General features: G+C 40.3%; 1 protein-coding gene across 3 annotated transcripts in view; it reads left to right on the plus strand.

Annotated features, from left to right (window-relative positions):
- The window catches only part of RBM33 (RNA binding motif protein 33), an 89,537-nt gene that overhangs the window by 34,517 nt on the left and 38,582 nt on the right, over positions 1–16,438 (plus strand). For all 3 annotated transcript variants that reach the window (XM_025169822.2, XM_007433195.4, XM_007433196.4), the window contains exons 11-14: positions 7,643–7,793; positions 8,252–8,580; positions 10,134–10,403; positions 12,361–12,645. In XM_025169822.2, coding sequence (XP_025025590.1) covers positions 7,643–7,793; positions 8,252–8,580; positions 10,134–10,403; positions 12,361–12,645 — 1,035 coding nt within the window. The remainder of the gene's footprint in view (positions 1–7,642; positions 7,794–8,251; positions 8,581–10,133; positions 10,404–12,360; positions 12,646–16,438) is intronic.

Here is a 16,438-nt window from a genome sequence, read left to right on the forward strand (position 1 = left end):
TGACAGATAATACTTGATGAGCGCTAAATGCTGACAACAAATAAGAATATAGCAGTTCTTTATAGCCAGGAAATCCCGAATAGTCATAAAACTTTTGCCCCTTTCCTCTGCCTTCCATTGTCCAAATATCCTCAGTTCCAAATTCTAACATAGAATATTCTGCTCATTTTATCAGTGTTATACCTTAACTAGTTAAATTCATCAAGAAGCAGAAAATACTTTTCCTACCCCCATCTTTCTTTTGCGCTACAAAGAACAATCTACGATAAATTATTATTCAACTGACATAGATGTGAGTTCATCTATTACAGTTCTCTATGGGCTTCCATAGGGTGAAATCATGTTATTCTGCTGACTGGACTGATTCCATCAGTCCGAGAAGCAAATTCTTTCCCTGGTTGCAGCATCCTGCATTCCCCCTTAAAATGGGCTCTGGAAGGTTGAGCAGCTTTGAGTGGATGGGATGGTTACAAAGAGGAGTGGCAGAATTTGATTGTCCATAGATCACTTGTTTATCTTGGCCTTGGCATAGCAGCCATTGTGGCTTTTTCACAAGATCTAGAATTGTATTTAGAGCATGAAACTCTTTTATTTCATGAGGAGTAGCTTAAAGGCCTTTTTAAGTGCTGAGAGCCAGCATAGTAAATATATATATATGTACTCAGGTGTGAGACTCAGAGCTTGGATCACCCCCATCTTTTTCTGCCACTGTACGCACAATGTATGTATTTACTTATTTTGTTTATTAGATTTGTATCCCACCAATAGGAGCTTAAGACAGCATATTAAAAAGCAGAGACATCGCCTTGCTGACAAAGATCCACATAATCAAAGTTGTGGTTTTCCCAGTAGTAATGTATGGTTGTGAGAGCTGGACCATAAAGAAGGCTGAGCGCCGAAGAATTGATGCCTTTGAACTGTGGTGCTGGAGAAGACTCTTAAGAGTCCCCTGGACAGCTAGGAGGTCAAACCAGTCAATCTTAAAGGAAATCAACCCTGATTGCTCATTGGAAGGATTGATAATGAAGCTCAAGCTCAGATACTTTGGTCACCTAATGCAAAGAGAGGACTCTTTGGAAAAGACCCTGATGCTGGGAAAGATTGAAGGCAAAAGGAGAAGGGGACAGCAGAGGATGAGATGGTTAGATAGCATCACTGAAGCACTGAGCATGAAACTGAGCAAACTCAGGGAGGCAGTGAAGGACAGGAAGGCCTGGCGCAATATGGTTCATGGGGTCATGAAGAGTCGGACATGACTTAACGACTGAACAACAACAATAGGAGCTTAAGGTGGCTTATGTGGGGTTTTATCCCCACAACCTATGAGCTAGTTTGAGCTGAGAGACTGGCCCAAAGTCACCCAGTGAATTACCATGGCTGAGGGTGGACTTGAACACTGGTCTCTCTGGTTCTAGTCCAACCGTTTATCTGTTACACAACAGTGACTCTCTGATTTTGTGAAGGGCTCCATCACAGGGTTAATTCAAGACCACCATGTTTCTGGAATTGAAAATATTTTGCTGAGGATATGATGACAGTGAAACAAGATTTATTTTTAAGACATTTGCACAATCCACTTTCACATAGCTTACCCTATTCTAATTGAATCAAACCAAGGTTATTTCCTGAGAAGAAGGTAAAGTCCGGTGGCTGCTAAAGTAAGAGGATTAACATTTGTGACAAATGGGTACAGTTTTAAGTAGTGTCATAGGTTACAGTAGTCCTTGATTCTTTGCATTCATGCCATTTTAATAAGAATTAACAGAGTATCCATACCTAGATGTCAATGGCATCTCTTGTCTCTTTGCATTTTAAGTGAGATTAATAAATGAACATATGTGGAGACAGAGTATAATTTATTGAAAGATTCATGAAGTTTCAGTGACATTGTTGAAGTATTTAATTAGTCTAGTTGAAAAAAAATATACATAGAGTGACCCTTTAGAAAAGCTGATAAGTGATATAATAGCTGCTAGATCCTCTTTATGCTTTGCTTTATAAGATTACCGTAGTGCTAAGCAATTTATGCTAAGTTTTCCCTTTTATTGGTAGCCAAAGTTATCTCTGGTTCATGAATAGATTATAAGAGATAATATCATATAATTAATAAGAGATGCCAAAAAGTAAAAGTACGATTTGTATAAGAATTGTATATGAGAGAATGTTAATTTTTTTAGCTAGGGAGTATATTTGAGAGGATCAAAAGAAAGCAAAATAGTTTAATACTTTGACAGGATTAAAGTAACCTTGTCCCACATTCTTTCAGAAAGTTGCATTGTTGTCTATGCTGAAGTCATGCTGAACAACCTAATCAGATCCCTAATCGGCTGTAGGAAGAAGTTAGAGTAGATGTTTGCAAAAGTAATTGATAAAACACCCATGTTATGCCTTTACTTTGGTACATAACTGAAATATCTATGCTGGATAATTACTGTTATTATAGACATTGGTTAACCATATTTCTCTTAATTTGTTATGCCCAAGTTGGATGACAGCATCTAACCAACCATAGTTGACCTCAAAGAAATTAAGCAGATTCATGCCTGGCTAATATGTGGATAGGAGATTACCAGGAATCAGGTCTAAAGGCTGCGCTAGGAAGTAAAAAAAGACATCCTGGAAGAAAGCAATGGCAAACCACTTCTATATTGCTGCCAGAAAACTACATGGTGGTTCTCATGAAATCACCAGAGCTGAGCTTGAGTGGAGGATAACACTATCCTTACAAAAGAAATTGATGATCCATGTTGCATGTTTTCATAACAGAGCTCAAAAAATTAAGATAATTACATTTAGAAAACGGAGACCTTATATTTTAATTTCTGATTGATATAGTTATTGAAGGAGACTTTTTTAAAGATTGCATTTGATAAATATCACAGCCCTTATAGCGTGCTCCATGTGTACATTCCTTTCTCCATTGCATAGAAGAGATAAGCTTTTCTAGGATGGTGCCTGTTGCAAAACGTATATGTATCAGTAGGTTTCTTTGGCAAAAATTGTTCTTATATAGATTTAAGCTATTTAAAACTTGCAACAACTCATCTAACATTTCTTTAATAAAGGTGACAGAAGTAATTTCACAACTTCAGGGTTTGAATGTAAAAGCTGTCACCTGCAGACTTTGAAGAGTTTCTGGCTAAGAGACAGCTAAGAGACTGAAAATGTCTCCAGTGTTATCTTGCCACTGCCATAAATTTACTAAGCCTAAGGCACACCTCTATATCTTGTCTTAGCTGTCCCATGTGCAATAGGGGGTAATGCTGTTGTTGCTGAGATTGTATGAGCAAAGCTCTTTGAACACTTTAATATGTTGTATAAATGTTCATGCTATAGAATGTCAGGCATCGTGAAAGGAGTGTCTTTTTTAATAGGCATAAGACGCTTGTGGCCCTGAGGCTCTGAGATTCTTTAAATGAATACTATATAGAGGTGGGTATACCATTCTGGAGCTTCAACCCTAGCAAACCTGGCCTGTGGGTATTTCAACTTTTTCTCGTCCTTCTTGTTTTCCTGGCTGATAAAACCGTGCAAGGCCAACACAGACCTCCTCTCAAAATGAGCGTTCTCCAAAGCCAGCGACACCTCCTCAGCACCCAACGTTCAAAAAGGCATTGCCCTAAAACATTGTCATTTCAGATTTACAGAGAGTTAAGATTAATTTTAGTACTGCTATCTGAAATTTGCTACATTAAAATCATGAAAAAGAGAAAGTACTTCTTTATCTAGCATGCTGATTCTTTTCATCTATTGTACATTAGTGCTTGTGAGTGTGAAAACTTGCGTCCTTGTGGTACACTGCAGTATTAAAGAGAGTTGTTGAATACAGCCTTAGTTCAAATTCTAAAAGAAATAGGCTATAGTTTTATTTCCTTTAGTGGTGACAGTGTATCTGTTAACCTAACAGTACTTCTTAGAATATATTGTGCTTCTCCTGTTTCTCCTCTATAGTTTGTGGCCATGGAAGAGCTCCTGGTTGTATATATCACATATTTTGCCAGAATTTTCAAAACTAGGGTTTTATTTCAGTTTTCTGTGGGGAAAAAAATTGGTCATAAGCTCCTAAAATTTAATTTAAGCTTAATTAGATTAAGGTATCTCATATAATAGTTTACATATTTTAATCGGCAAAACCTAACTGATTTCTGCAATATTGTAGTCCTGATCCACAAAGAAATTTATATAAAGTCATCAGGGCATCCAAGGGAAAAAAATGATTAGTGGAATCATAATAGCATTGTGTAATCTCTAGAAAAGGCATGCAGTGAAAATAGGTAAAATAATAATAAAGAGCCAGCAATACTAATGCCACAGACTCACAGAGGTAAATGTCTTGTATAAGGAATTTTGTTAAATCTACCCTCTAAAATATTGCTAGTGTAAACATTGTGTGATATTTAGAAATAGAGAACAAATTGAGGTACCACAGAGGTGTAGAGTGGTGGAGTTGATTTCCTATAATTATAGTGGATGAAATTGTGCTTATTTCATTCTGATGTTTCATATCTAAAACCCTTTGCTTAAGAACGTGATTGTGCTTGTTCATATCCCAAGGGAAATAATCTCTTCAGGAATACTGGATATAAGCATAATCTTTTGTCTGTGGTCCTCTTCCAGTTAGATTGAAATTTGTTGACTGAAGTAAGGAGAGTAAGTTCCTTGGGGCTAAAATGAACTTCACACAAAAGTTAGAAGTGGTAATCCTTCCCAGAATTCCATCTGAGAAAGGCCAAATTCCATTTGAAGGGCAACATTGAGGTACATATTAGATCATCTGGAATGCATCCCTCAAAAACATAGAAGCCAAAAGTTGCAATAAGTGAGGAACACCTTGTAGTGGCAACACGGAAGACCATTGTTATTTCAAGGAGCTTAGGTGACCTATTTTGATTTCTCCTGCACAATGTTAAAAAAACATTCACTCTGAGTCATAATAATGTTTAGTTGGCTTGTTTTTCACTTTTACTTAGAAGTGGTAGGGGGAGGGAGACCTTCAGGATTGTTTAGGTTAAACACTGTCTTATCTGTATAGTTCTCAGATCCTGAGAACTATCTGGTCAAGGTCACTCCCGCAACCTCGATGCCATGGAAACAGAGTCATGGGATTGCAGTGCCAGACTTTGATAAAAGCCCTGGCATTGCCCCTTGAGTCTTGGAGCCTGGACACAGGCCTTGGTACCAGGAGCTGTGTTATCTAAGCCATCTTGGGGTGTCTCCGCTGTCGCCTTATGGTAGCTCCCAACAGTAGGGGAAGAGTTTTTATCATCTTGCTTGGTATGTTATGCTTTTATACACTATGCTTCTGTATTTCTGTTTTATTCTATCTGCTAATTTGGTATCTTATATTTTTGTATTCCTGTTTAAATCTGTTTGCTGGAGTTAACAGTATAGCTTAAAATCTCCTCATCTGCTGGTGTGTTCATTGTCTCTGGATCTAAAAGGACTAAAAGAACCAATTGCCTGGGCACCTTTGTGTGATATTATTTATAGTTGCAAGGATATAAATTGAATAAAAAATAGTTAATAGTTGGCATGTTCACATATATATGTGTATGTATATGTGTATAAAACTGGAAAATGTAGAAGTAAATATAATATGTGTGACACTTCTCATGTGTCTCTTTTTTAGTACTTTAAGCAGGATAGTTAATTTTCACAGCTAAAATATTTTCTTTCTAGAATGTAGTAAGTTTTCTGTAATTTATTTACTGTGTATAACAGTTTAGGTACTCATGTTTAACTTGTTAAAGAAAAGCAGCATAGCAAACATCTCATCAGCTAGTGTTTTTTTAAAACAAATTACAGGTTAATGAAATTTATGGTTCAAGCAAAATAATGTTTTTTTTTCTTACTCTATTTTGAGTAGTTGTTGAGGATAAACTGGAACCTACCTAATAGGGCTGTTCAGTGCTTTGGATGCAGTTGCTACATGATCCTAGAAAAAGATGCGGTTGGTTCAGTGAGATGCAGATAGTAGCTATGTTCATAGCCTTGTACTTTCTAAAGCACTTTTTCTACAGTTCTTTAAAAAAAAATGAAAATGGGAGCAGAAGGGGAGATGAAACACCATAACTGTGAGGGATACACAGAGTATGACATAGGGCATATGTAACATCTGTAAAAATTACTTTGAAGCAAAGATCTGCTGGGTTAACAGTAATTCTGTTGGACGGAGGGATTAGATTCAGATATAGCCTGTTCCAGGAGGAAACATGGTATATTACCTGTTAAAAAGTCAAGAACAATTAATGATCCTCACAGACTACTAACTTTAAATTCCTCTAAATTGGGATTAGACCAGCTCATGAAGGACAAGGCATGAATGACTAGTCATAATGATGGTTACTTATTTTCTCATGGTTACTTATTTTCAGTATGAATGTCTCATACCCATTACTGGGGAATTTCGGTGGGAGGGGGCTTTTGTACTCACGTCCTGCTTTCCAGAGGGATTTCATTGAGTCAGTTGAGGGACAGACTACTATACTACATCAGTGTTACAGAACATAGCTACGCCTACATACTTAAGCATACATGGTTAAGATGTTACTGTGTTGTCATATCTTATCCTACAACGTACTAATCAAAGCATTCACCTTTATATGCATAGAAAGCAATCATTAACATAAAATAAGAGTGTGCACTATCCAGAGTGTGACATTACAGTAGCAAGTGTGCAAGTTAGCTGGACAACTGTTCAGATCTGATACTTGAATGATGATGATGTGTGACTTGAAGTATCAGAGAATACAAACTGGCAAATGTTGCTATCTTAATAGTTTTTATTTTGGGAAGAAGAATGATAATACAATATTTCCTGTTAGCTTAGCTAATCAGCGTTTGTGTCTCAAAAAGCCCTTGTCTTTTTAATGGACAGAAGTACATTCCGTCATAGTGTTGGTGCAGGGGAGAAAATCAATTACAGAGCTTAAATTTTAAATAGTTTTTCCCTTTGCCGATGATGAAATAGCTAAATATCTGTCTGTAACACATTTATTTAAAATGAAGGGTAGGATATCTATGTTAATTTTTCATATCTTTTTTATAATGAGTGTCTCAGATGCTTAGGTACTTAGGATAATGTGGGTTGTCAAATGTTGTCTTCCTTATTCTTGAAATAAGTTTTCTTTATTTCAGAGCGCGTATATGTGTGTGCACGTGTCTGTGAAGGGGGCCGAGGGATTGTTGCTTGACACCAGAAAATTAAAGTAGCTTCATTTTTAGTTGCTTAGGCTTTATTAAATAGATAGCAAAGAATAGCATGGTTTTAAAAGATAAGTGTCAGGAGCACAAAGTAGACATTCAGACTTTTGGATTAATGGGATAGAAGTTCAATAATTGTAAGCTTGAAAAGAAACGGCATTTCAGTAAGCTTGAAAAGAAACAGCATTCCTGTAGGGCTGCTGTGATTATTAAAACGTTTTGAGTTCCCTGTAAACATGTTGTCCTTAGATTCTGTGTTCATAGCCGCAACAAAAGATGACACTTGCAAAGGTGGCAGTTTGTGCAGATTATAGAATAGATACTTTCATCTGTTACACATTTCTTTCAAAAGTAAATGGACTAGTGAAGAAATGCTGCAAGAAGAGTTCTGCCTCATTTCTCCCTCATTCCCCCCCTTTTTTTTTTTTTTACCATGCAGGGCCCTCCAGATTTTCAACAAAACCCTCCTGGACCTGTTCCTACCAACTTCAACCAAGCCCCACGACTTTCCCTCCAAGATCAGTGGCGAGGGCCACCACCTCCTCTTCCACCACCACCTCCACAGGAGAGAGAACCTTTCTTCATGGGAGGTATTGCTTACGAGTGGGAAGGGACATTTTCCTCAGTTCTCAGGGAGGGATTTGGCATTAACTACAAAGCCAGGATTTTCCCCGTCTTATCATTTGGCCAATCCAAAAATTGTCCCATCTTCCTCTGTTTGGAGTGCAGCGTTTAGCCATTACATCCATACTCTTGAAGCAGCCTGGTGATTAGTCCAGCGCCCTTTCCTATACATTGTTTACCTTGTTCATGCATCCTTACCACAGAAATATTCCAGAAAGCGATGCACAGACCACAGGATGATTGGTCTATACAATTGGTGACTTCTAGTTGGAGTAGAGAGTACTGGGCTAATTGAAGAAATTGCTGGACATAATCATGGCAACTCTCTGTGTGACTTTTATTTCCAGTGGAGTTAAGCCAAAACTGGTATTTTGCTTGGCAGATGGGTTGGTTTCATGCCATCTCCTTTTTATTTTTCTGACAGAGCCAAGATTCCCTGGTCACCACTTATTTGAGCAACGGAGCCCCCCTCCGCCACCGCCCCCCCTTCTTAACAGTGCGCATCCTGTGCCCAGTCAGAACCCGCTCCCATTCAGCCAGCCTGGACCAGGTTTCAGTCAGCAGGGGCAGCAAGCCATGTTTCCAAGAGAAAGGCTGGTAAGGCCGAATCTGCAGCCTCAAGGCCCCGTGGGAATTCTTCACTTCAGCCAGCCTGGAGCAGCCAATGCACGGCCGTTTCTTCCTCCGAGGCAGTCCTTCCTGCAGGTCCCAGGGCAGCCGTTCTTAACCCCTCTCACCCAAGCAGGCATGCAGGTATGTAACAATAAGGGCAGCCCTTCTCATCTCTCTTGAGTGCTCTTATGACCATTTTAGCCTGAACTCTCAAAGTCTATGTCGGTCCTCTTGTGCAGGTGAATGGAATTGTTCCTCCCTATTGTTCCTTTCTTGCCTTTTTGCAGGAATATGATTTTAGGGAATAATACAGATCTGCTCTCTGCAGTCACTTAAAAAAAAGATGGTGACTCTACTGTGCCTTTTTTGGCCTTATTTTCAAACCCTCTTATATGTAAAGCAGTCATTTCTTTGATATTTCAGGCTAAGAGTAAAGTGAGTTGTGGATAAGCCTAGCATCCTTATGCTGTCAGAGGGATTCTGGGAGTTGTAGTCCCAACCTATCTGGAATATGCCACTTTGGGGGGGCTGTTATAGGTTACTACATTTAGTCTTAGCTCAGACCATACATTGCTTAAGCAGAATGCTGAGAGAAGCTGCCTTGTAAACAGAGCTTGAATGCTTAATGTTTGAAGCACTTTAAATGAGCCTTTTTATTGCTGTGCCAAGCATGATAACATTACTCTTCCCACCACCACCACCACTGGTGGCCAGCACTAATTGAATTATAAGGGCTAGCTGCAACTATATCATGGGAATGCTTCAAAGTGAAGACATTAAAAAGCTTTGATTTTTGTGAAGCTGTTCACAGAGCTAATGGGATTAGAAAAGTTTGTAATATGACATTCTGTTACATATTCCATGGTTTCCTAAATTGATTTACTGCAGGAGAGATATGGAAGTCTATTTTCTGAAAACAAGTTCCTGTACAGTGAGTAGGTTAAGCATGCCTCTAAAAACATCAGGCCTGGAACACTACAAAGCCTAGAGCTCCCTCTGCCGGTGCTTTGCCTTTTGGGACGGCTCGAGTAACAAACACCAGCTTCTTGTAGTTTGTTTGCTGAAACATTTTTTAGAAAGATTCTGTATTTTATGAACAGTAGAAAGCGTTCAAGTTCCAGCTGTGACCTTTACCTTCACCCAAAAAAGGAAGAGCTCCAGTATAATGCCTTCATGCAGGACAGCCCTTAGATCAGTGTTGTGCAAACTTGGCCACTTTAAGATGCATGGACTTCAACTCCCAGAATTCCCCAGCCAGCATGGGAAGTTGAAGTCCACGCATCTTAAAGTGGCCAAGTTTGGACAACACTGCCTTAGATTAATCTGAATTCATCAGATTAGAACTGGGTGGTACTTTAATCGGGCTGTGCAGCTCTTTGGATATGAAGATTGAAAGTTGGTCAGAGCACACACAGGTTCAAACTTTAAAGTACGTAATCATATCTTTGCCCTGGATTACGCAGTTTCTGCCACTGTCTAATCCTGGGAAAAAGTGTCTTTTTGGTTTAAAGAGTTGCAGTCAGGTGGTACTTTCCGCTGCCTGATGCGCCGAAGCATTTTTTGTCTTCAGCTCCCAATTTCTGAGCAACCTTAGTTTCTGTCAGAGGGTTTTTCTTGGTCAAGTACTGATTCTGTCTTGCTAGCGGTTGGAGAGCAAACCTGGCCTCACACCTGCCATGTTTTCAAACGTACAGGGCCCTTTGCACCCTCCTCTGCAGCCACAGCACCCGCAGCCACCACCGCAGCACCCGCAGCCGCCCCAGCAGCACCCGCAGCCACCCCAGCCTCACCACCAGCCGCATCAGTCCCACCAGCAGCAGCACCACCTGCTGCCTGTGCCGCCCCAGCCACTGATTCCGGTTGCCCCGTCCCAGTTCAGGCCTCACATGCAGACGTCGCAGCAGCAGCCCAGCAGCAATCGGATGCAGTGCCAGCAGCGGCAAGGCCTGGTCAAGGCCAGGCATGTAAGTATCCTTTACGTTCAGCAACGAATGCTGGCTCTTACTGGTCAGGGGCAAGACCTGAACAGTCGTCTTTGAAAAGGTGTGAGTTCTTATCTCTCTTACTGTGCTTGCCTCTCTGTCTGTATTTGCTTACTTCATCATTTCTACCCCACCAAGTCAATAGACTCTAGGTGGCTGGAGCCTGTGCAACGTTTTCATTTTGAATATTTATATCCAGCCTTTCCTCTGGGAACTTGGGGGGAGGGGGGCTGGGGCTGTCTACTGGTTGCTGTTGGTATGTATGTATGTATGTATGTATGTATGTATGTATGTATGTATGGGCTGCCCTTGGCCCAAGTCCAATCTCTTAACCACTACATCATTTAAAAAAAGGAAAAAAGTGCCCTGGAGATAATTATGTCCTACCGGCTTGCCTTTCTTCTATCATTCCACACTCCCTTCTACATCCCCCATGGACTATATTTTAATATGACTCCCATTCACTACTCTTTTGACATATTAGAGTAGTAGGGCATGGAGTCAAGCTACCACCATTATAGGTAAGCAGTCTTCTTTGAGTTGTGGGACTCTCAAGAGAAAGATGCTAGGAGCTGGAACTAAGTAGTACGTACTTAATGACGCTGAAAGTTGCCGGCCAGAAATGGTCGACGCTTCAGCGGTTCGAGTCCAGCCTTCGCGTTAAACAGGGTGAGCTCCTGTTTCCTCCCCAGTTCCTGTCAACCCAACAGGTCGAAAACTCACATGAGTAGATAAATGGGTACTCTCACTCCGGTGGGAGGAAAAATGCTGGCGGCGCCTTGCAAAAAGGAGTTGGGAGCAGTTGCCGGTAAGCGTGAAAAACCGTGCGTGCCCGAAAAGGGCGCGAAGCAACGGAAACCCCGCCTCCTGCGCTCGCCAGCTGGGCTCTGCTGTAGGAAGGAGGCTCTGGCAAACCACTTCCGAAAAACAATTGCCTTGAAAACTGCAAGGACTCGTCCAAGCAGTCACTGCAGGGTCAGCAATGACTGAGCACAGACAAAAACAAAAAACAAAACAGGGCTACAGGTTACCTACTGTTACCATTGATTATGAGCTCAATAATATCAGGAGGTGTAAGGGGTCTCTCATTCAGCCCCACCCAGATAAGATAGCCTGGAATGAAAGGAGCTGGCGTTGCTTTCACTGGTACTTGTTGCAACCCCCTTCCCCAGGAGTCATGATTAAGGCTAAAAAAAAAAAAAATGTCTTCCTCTTTCTTTAATAAAAGAAAACACAAGGATGTTTTAAAACCAGCATGGCCGGCTGGAGGATCCTGGGACTTGAAGTCCACACATCTTAAAGTTACCAAGGCTGAGAAACACTCGTGTAGACTATCTGAAGGATAGACAATTCCCAAGACACAAGCTGGCATCCAAAGTATTTACAGTATTACTTATTTATTAGAAAACACAGGGTAACAAAGAGAAGCATGGATGAGTATTACAAACCAATAGTATGCATAAACAAAATAATAATAGATAAGCTCATCTGAAATGGAGATTGAGCCTCCTGGGATAATAGTTGTGAAACTAATAAGACAAGGGTTTGAGCACATTGAAAATAAAATAAAAACTTGTAACCCAGTCCAACTGTTTACTTATAACTGATCCTGGAACTCTACATGCAATTGATTCTTTTCTGAGTTCTGGAAACTTCTCTTTCCATATTACTTGGATCAGGGCAGTCTTTTCCTTCCCCAAACAGACCTTGAGATAAAATGCCTCTAGCAAAGTCCTTTCTGGCTAGTTAACTTCAGGGCAGGAGGGGGGCAGGGGTGTAGGAGAGGGAATTTAGCCAAATGGGCCTCCTGGCTTTCCTGACTAGAAGGGGAAGATTGTATCACCTGTATATCAATTCTGCTCTGTTGAGGAACCCTGAAATTTGGCTTGCTAGAGATACTTGTTACAGGAGGAGTTTTTTATAACTTTTTTTCTTTCAGAACACACCAGCGCAAAGCATTGTAAAGCGTCCAAACCAGCAGCTCCAGTCATCTGCTCCAAGGAATAGTAATTTGCGCGAATTGCCAATAGCACCTTTGCATGCGATCGAAGCCGCTAACAACCGACGAACTTCAGCTCCTGCTGCTCAAGTGAAACCTATTACTAGCACCACATCTGCTTTGAGGCCTGTCACAGGGGTCAAGAACCAACTAGGAAGGACTGAGACCAAGCCTAGAGTCATTCCCATGACTCAGCCTAAAATGGAGGTCAAATCTGAACCAGAGGTAGGGCTTCCATCTAGCAAAGGTCCATTGGGTACTCATCTTCATTTCAGGAGCGGTTTTGACCACAAGTCATTTGAGATAGTGTCTGTATTCTTGGTAGTTTGCAGCCTGTGTTCCAGTTTTAGTACCTGCCAAACTGTATTCTTGTTTATGTTCAGGAACTTTAAAAAAAATTGATTTAACAGACTATTCAGGGAGAAGAGGTGTTTGTTAAGCCCCAATGTCTATTCAATCTTTTGTGCATGCATAAAAAGCCTGATTGCCATTTTACACGTGTCTAAAAGTACGCAGCCTGAAGTGCGCTGTTGCATTGCAAATGGAAGCGAAGGAAAACTCCTTCCCACCAATCTTTCTGCTGGCCTACAGCTCCATTCTTTCCATCTTTTGTTCGATGTATAGAGCTGCCCATCTCACAGCAGTGATTCTGGGTGGTGTACAGAGTCCCATCATAGCAGTACAAACTATTAAACCATCACAACAGTACAAACTCATCATGCTCCAGTTGATAACCCCCAAAACAAAACCATATCACCAACCCCAACCAAGCTCACCAATGCTAATCAGGCTCACCACCCAAAAAACAGAGGAACAGACCTTCAGAGCCCTACAAAAGGCTAACAGGGTTGGGGCCATCAGAATTTGCAGCGGGATGCTGTTTCACAGGGCAGGTATAGCCACAAAGAAGGCTTGCCTAGTCCCAGTTTTTCCAGTACTTTCCTGTTGATCTGCTTGCTGGCCTGCCACCCTCTCAGTCTGTCCACTGAACTTCCCACTGTACCCCTCCATTCTTCCCAGCCCTTTCCCCCAGTCTCTCTGCCAACTGGCCCATTGCCCTAAGTTCCCAGCATTTTTCTGCCAAATTTCCCACCAGCGTTCCCATCCTTGATCTTACCAATACCTTCCCACCAGTCTCCCTGCCATTTTTCCCAGTGCCTTTGCTACTGAGCTTCCAACTGGCCAACCCACCCACCCACCCACCCACCAATCTTCCTAGTCCCTGTCCTGTTGTCTTCACTACTGTCTATCATGGGCTGCAGTGTTCTGCAGCACTTCTTGTTCCTAGATGGACAGTTCCAGTCAGCAAGGGGGAGAGGTCTCCATTGTGGGACATTGCAGAGTTTCTCCCCTCTACTATTTGGAATCTAAAGCCACTGGGAGCGGTCATCTGCCAATACAGGATGTGGTACCATCACATTTGTAGTTTTTTATAATGGTTGCCATAATAATCTGCAGAAATAAGTAACTGAGTGCACTTCCCTTATTTACTTTAGTTTGGAACATGTGGTACCATAAGCCTTTGAGCATCCAATTTCCATGGGACTTTTGGTTCCCTGTTTTTTTGAGTTCCTAAATAAAAGATCACCTAAGTCACATGGCAGAGAAAGTAAATCACACTTAGCCTAACAACAGACTTTTTCTTTGCTAATACATAAAAATGAGCAGATACCAGAAAGTAGCAGCAGTTAATATTACACTAAATTATAGCTGGACTGAAAGATTTAGCTCTGTGGTGTTTTTTTTAAAGCCTGTTATGGAATGGAGCAGAATTCCCTCCTGCTTTAATCTTTGCAGCAGGAAGAGTAATTCAAGAGATGGTCTTCCATTTAGTGTCTTTCGTTTAGTTATTCAAACAACAGGGAGCCAAATGTCTCATGGAAGCTGGGACACTCACATTTAAAGTACTACATCTTTTCAAATTACTACACTTGCCTTTGAGTAGCATGCTGGGGGCCACACTCCAGAGTGGGTGAGGTCAGAGTAAGAAGCAAGTCTGCTTTTACTGAACATTTCATTAGAATTAATTATTACTACAATTACTCTCCAGTCGTGTATTTAATCATTTCCCTCTTCTGTTTTATTAAATATAACATTTGACAGCAATATCTGGAGGCCTCTGAGAGCCATACCTGAGGCTTTCAGGGATCCCAGACTACGTGCTTTTGCTATAAATGTTAACCACTAAAATCTTTTCTGACTAATTATATCTTGGGTTTTATATAGGCTATAAGTTGGTGAAATTGTCATCTTAGGGGTGAACTGACAGGCAACTTTGGCAGTAAAGAATGTCACCCTAGACTTTTTTGTGCCGGTGGGAAGCTTTGAATTTGGGGGCGATGGCCACCTTCACATTATTTGGATCAGACGCTTGGAACCAGTGTCATGCTGCAAATCTGAAGCTGTATATGGCAGGCTTAATTCAGGGAGTGCTGGTTTGGGGAAATGCAGTAAAGAGAAGAACCTTGCAAATTTGAAATGCCATGCTAGCGGTTAGGAGACTCGGGAGCCTTGATGCTTCAGCCATCTCATTTGTCAATTCAGTCTGAAAGAAGAGATTTTTGTCTTGTGAAAGTAGCTCTTACGGTGTGTGTTAAGTTCAGGTGTGGTGGTGGATTCTCATTTCTCTGCTTTCTCCAGAGCTGCTGCTTAGGGTTGGGGTTTGTCAGACAGGACATTTTTCTTAACCATGTTGTTTTCCAATAAACCTAGTCTCTTTCATTTATGAATCTGTTCAGGTTGTTTCTTTCTTTACTTTACTCAAAATAATGTCAGGGGTTTCTCAGGTGGGCAAGAAAAATGGATAGAATAGTTAAGAATATGCAAGGTGGGAGTATTCAGTAATAAACAATGCACTTTTAGGATTATTACACATGGTAGAAAAGAATAGTCACAATTTCACTTAGTGATTATTACACTGATTGAATTAATATTAATTTTATGACGTCTCTCTTTCCTCCCAGTTTTTTTCCATTTTCTTATAACTGCTTACTTAGTTTTCTTAGTAATATGAAAATAATAGACAATGGTGTATTTATTTCTTCAATATTCTTTATGGAAATCTTAGATAATAAATATAAGCAGCTAAATTTATCAAAGAATAGTAAATTTATTACACGGTGTAGGTGGTTTGTAGCTTTCTCTAGGAGTGAAGACTGCTGTTATACTTAAAAAGCAGCATTTTCACATTATTAAAGTATGTTGAACCTGCAAATTCAAAAACAACATCAGAATTTTCTTTTGCTCTTAATTTCCCAGTAGCTTTGAATAAGGATATATATCTTGCTGGAGTTTTAGGACTACAGGAAAGATTATTTGGCACACAAAGGCTGTAATACTTTCTAAAAAGCTTAAGGCTGGAATATTAAAGCCATTCCTGATATTCCATTAATATTCCAACATTGCATTTGGCAACATTTTAATTCTGAAGAGAGTGCATGAGTTCAAGGTCAGAGAGATTGACTTGCGCTGTTCATTATAACCAATTATTGTGTGACAAATGAGTTTCAGATCAGGCTGAAAATTCTGTAAGAAAAATCAATAGTTCTAATCAGGGCCTTTCAGGTCATTTACCATCCTACCTTTTGTTAGTTTGTCAGAAAAGAGCAAGATAAAACCTGTGTGACACAGTGGGCTGCCTCTTATTGTTACTGCTTCCATTTGAAACAATATTTGAGTTCTTGAATTATATTAATAGTTTAATTAGTTTCAGCAACTTCTAAATGAGTTCCGATTTAGAAGGCTTCAGTTTCAGCTTTCTGATTTACTGTATTTAAAAGTCCAAAGTGGAGTAGTATATTCTTTGCCTCTTCATTGCTTGTCTGATTAATAGCTCATAAACCATTGTTAGCAGCTTTGTCGTTAAAGACACTGCATCGTTTTTCAGTTAATTTAAGTATACCGCTGGGAAAGTGTGCCATTCTTTTAACAAGTGTCACCTTTTTTTTTTCTTTCTTTCTTTTTTTTTGGACAAAGTTGGATTTTACCATGTGTAACTTTCTTTTCTGGCTACCCTGCA

This window comes from Python bivittatus, unplaced genomic scaffold (genome assembly GCF_059951505.1).
Source record: "Python bivittatus isolate LINGU-HERP-01145 unplaced genomic scaffold, Pbiv_v1 ctg000610_np1212, whole genome shotgun sequence".
Taxonomy (NCBI): domain Eukaryota; kingdom Metazoa; phylum Chordata; class Lepidosauria; order Squamata; family Pythonidae; genus Python; species Python bivittatus.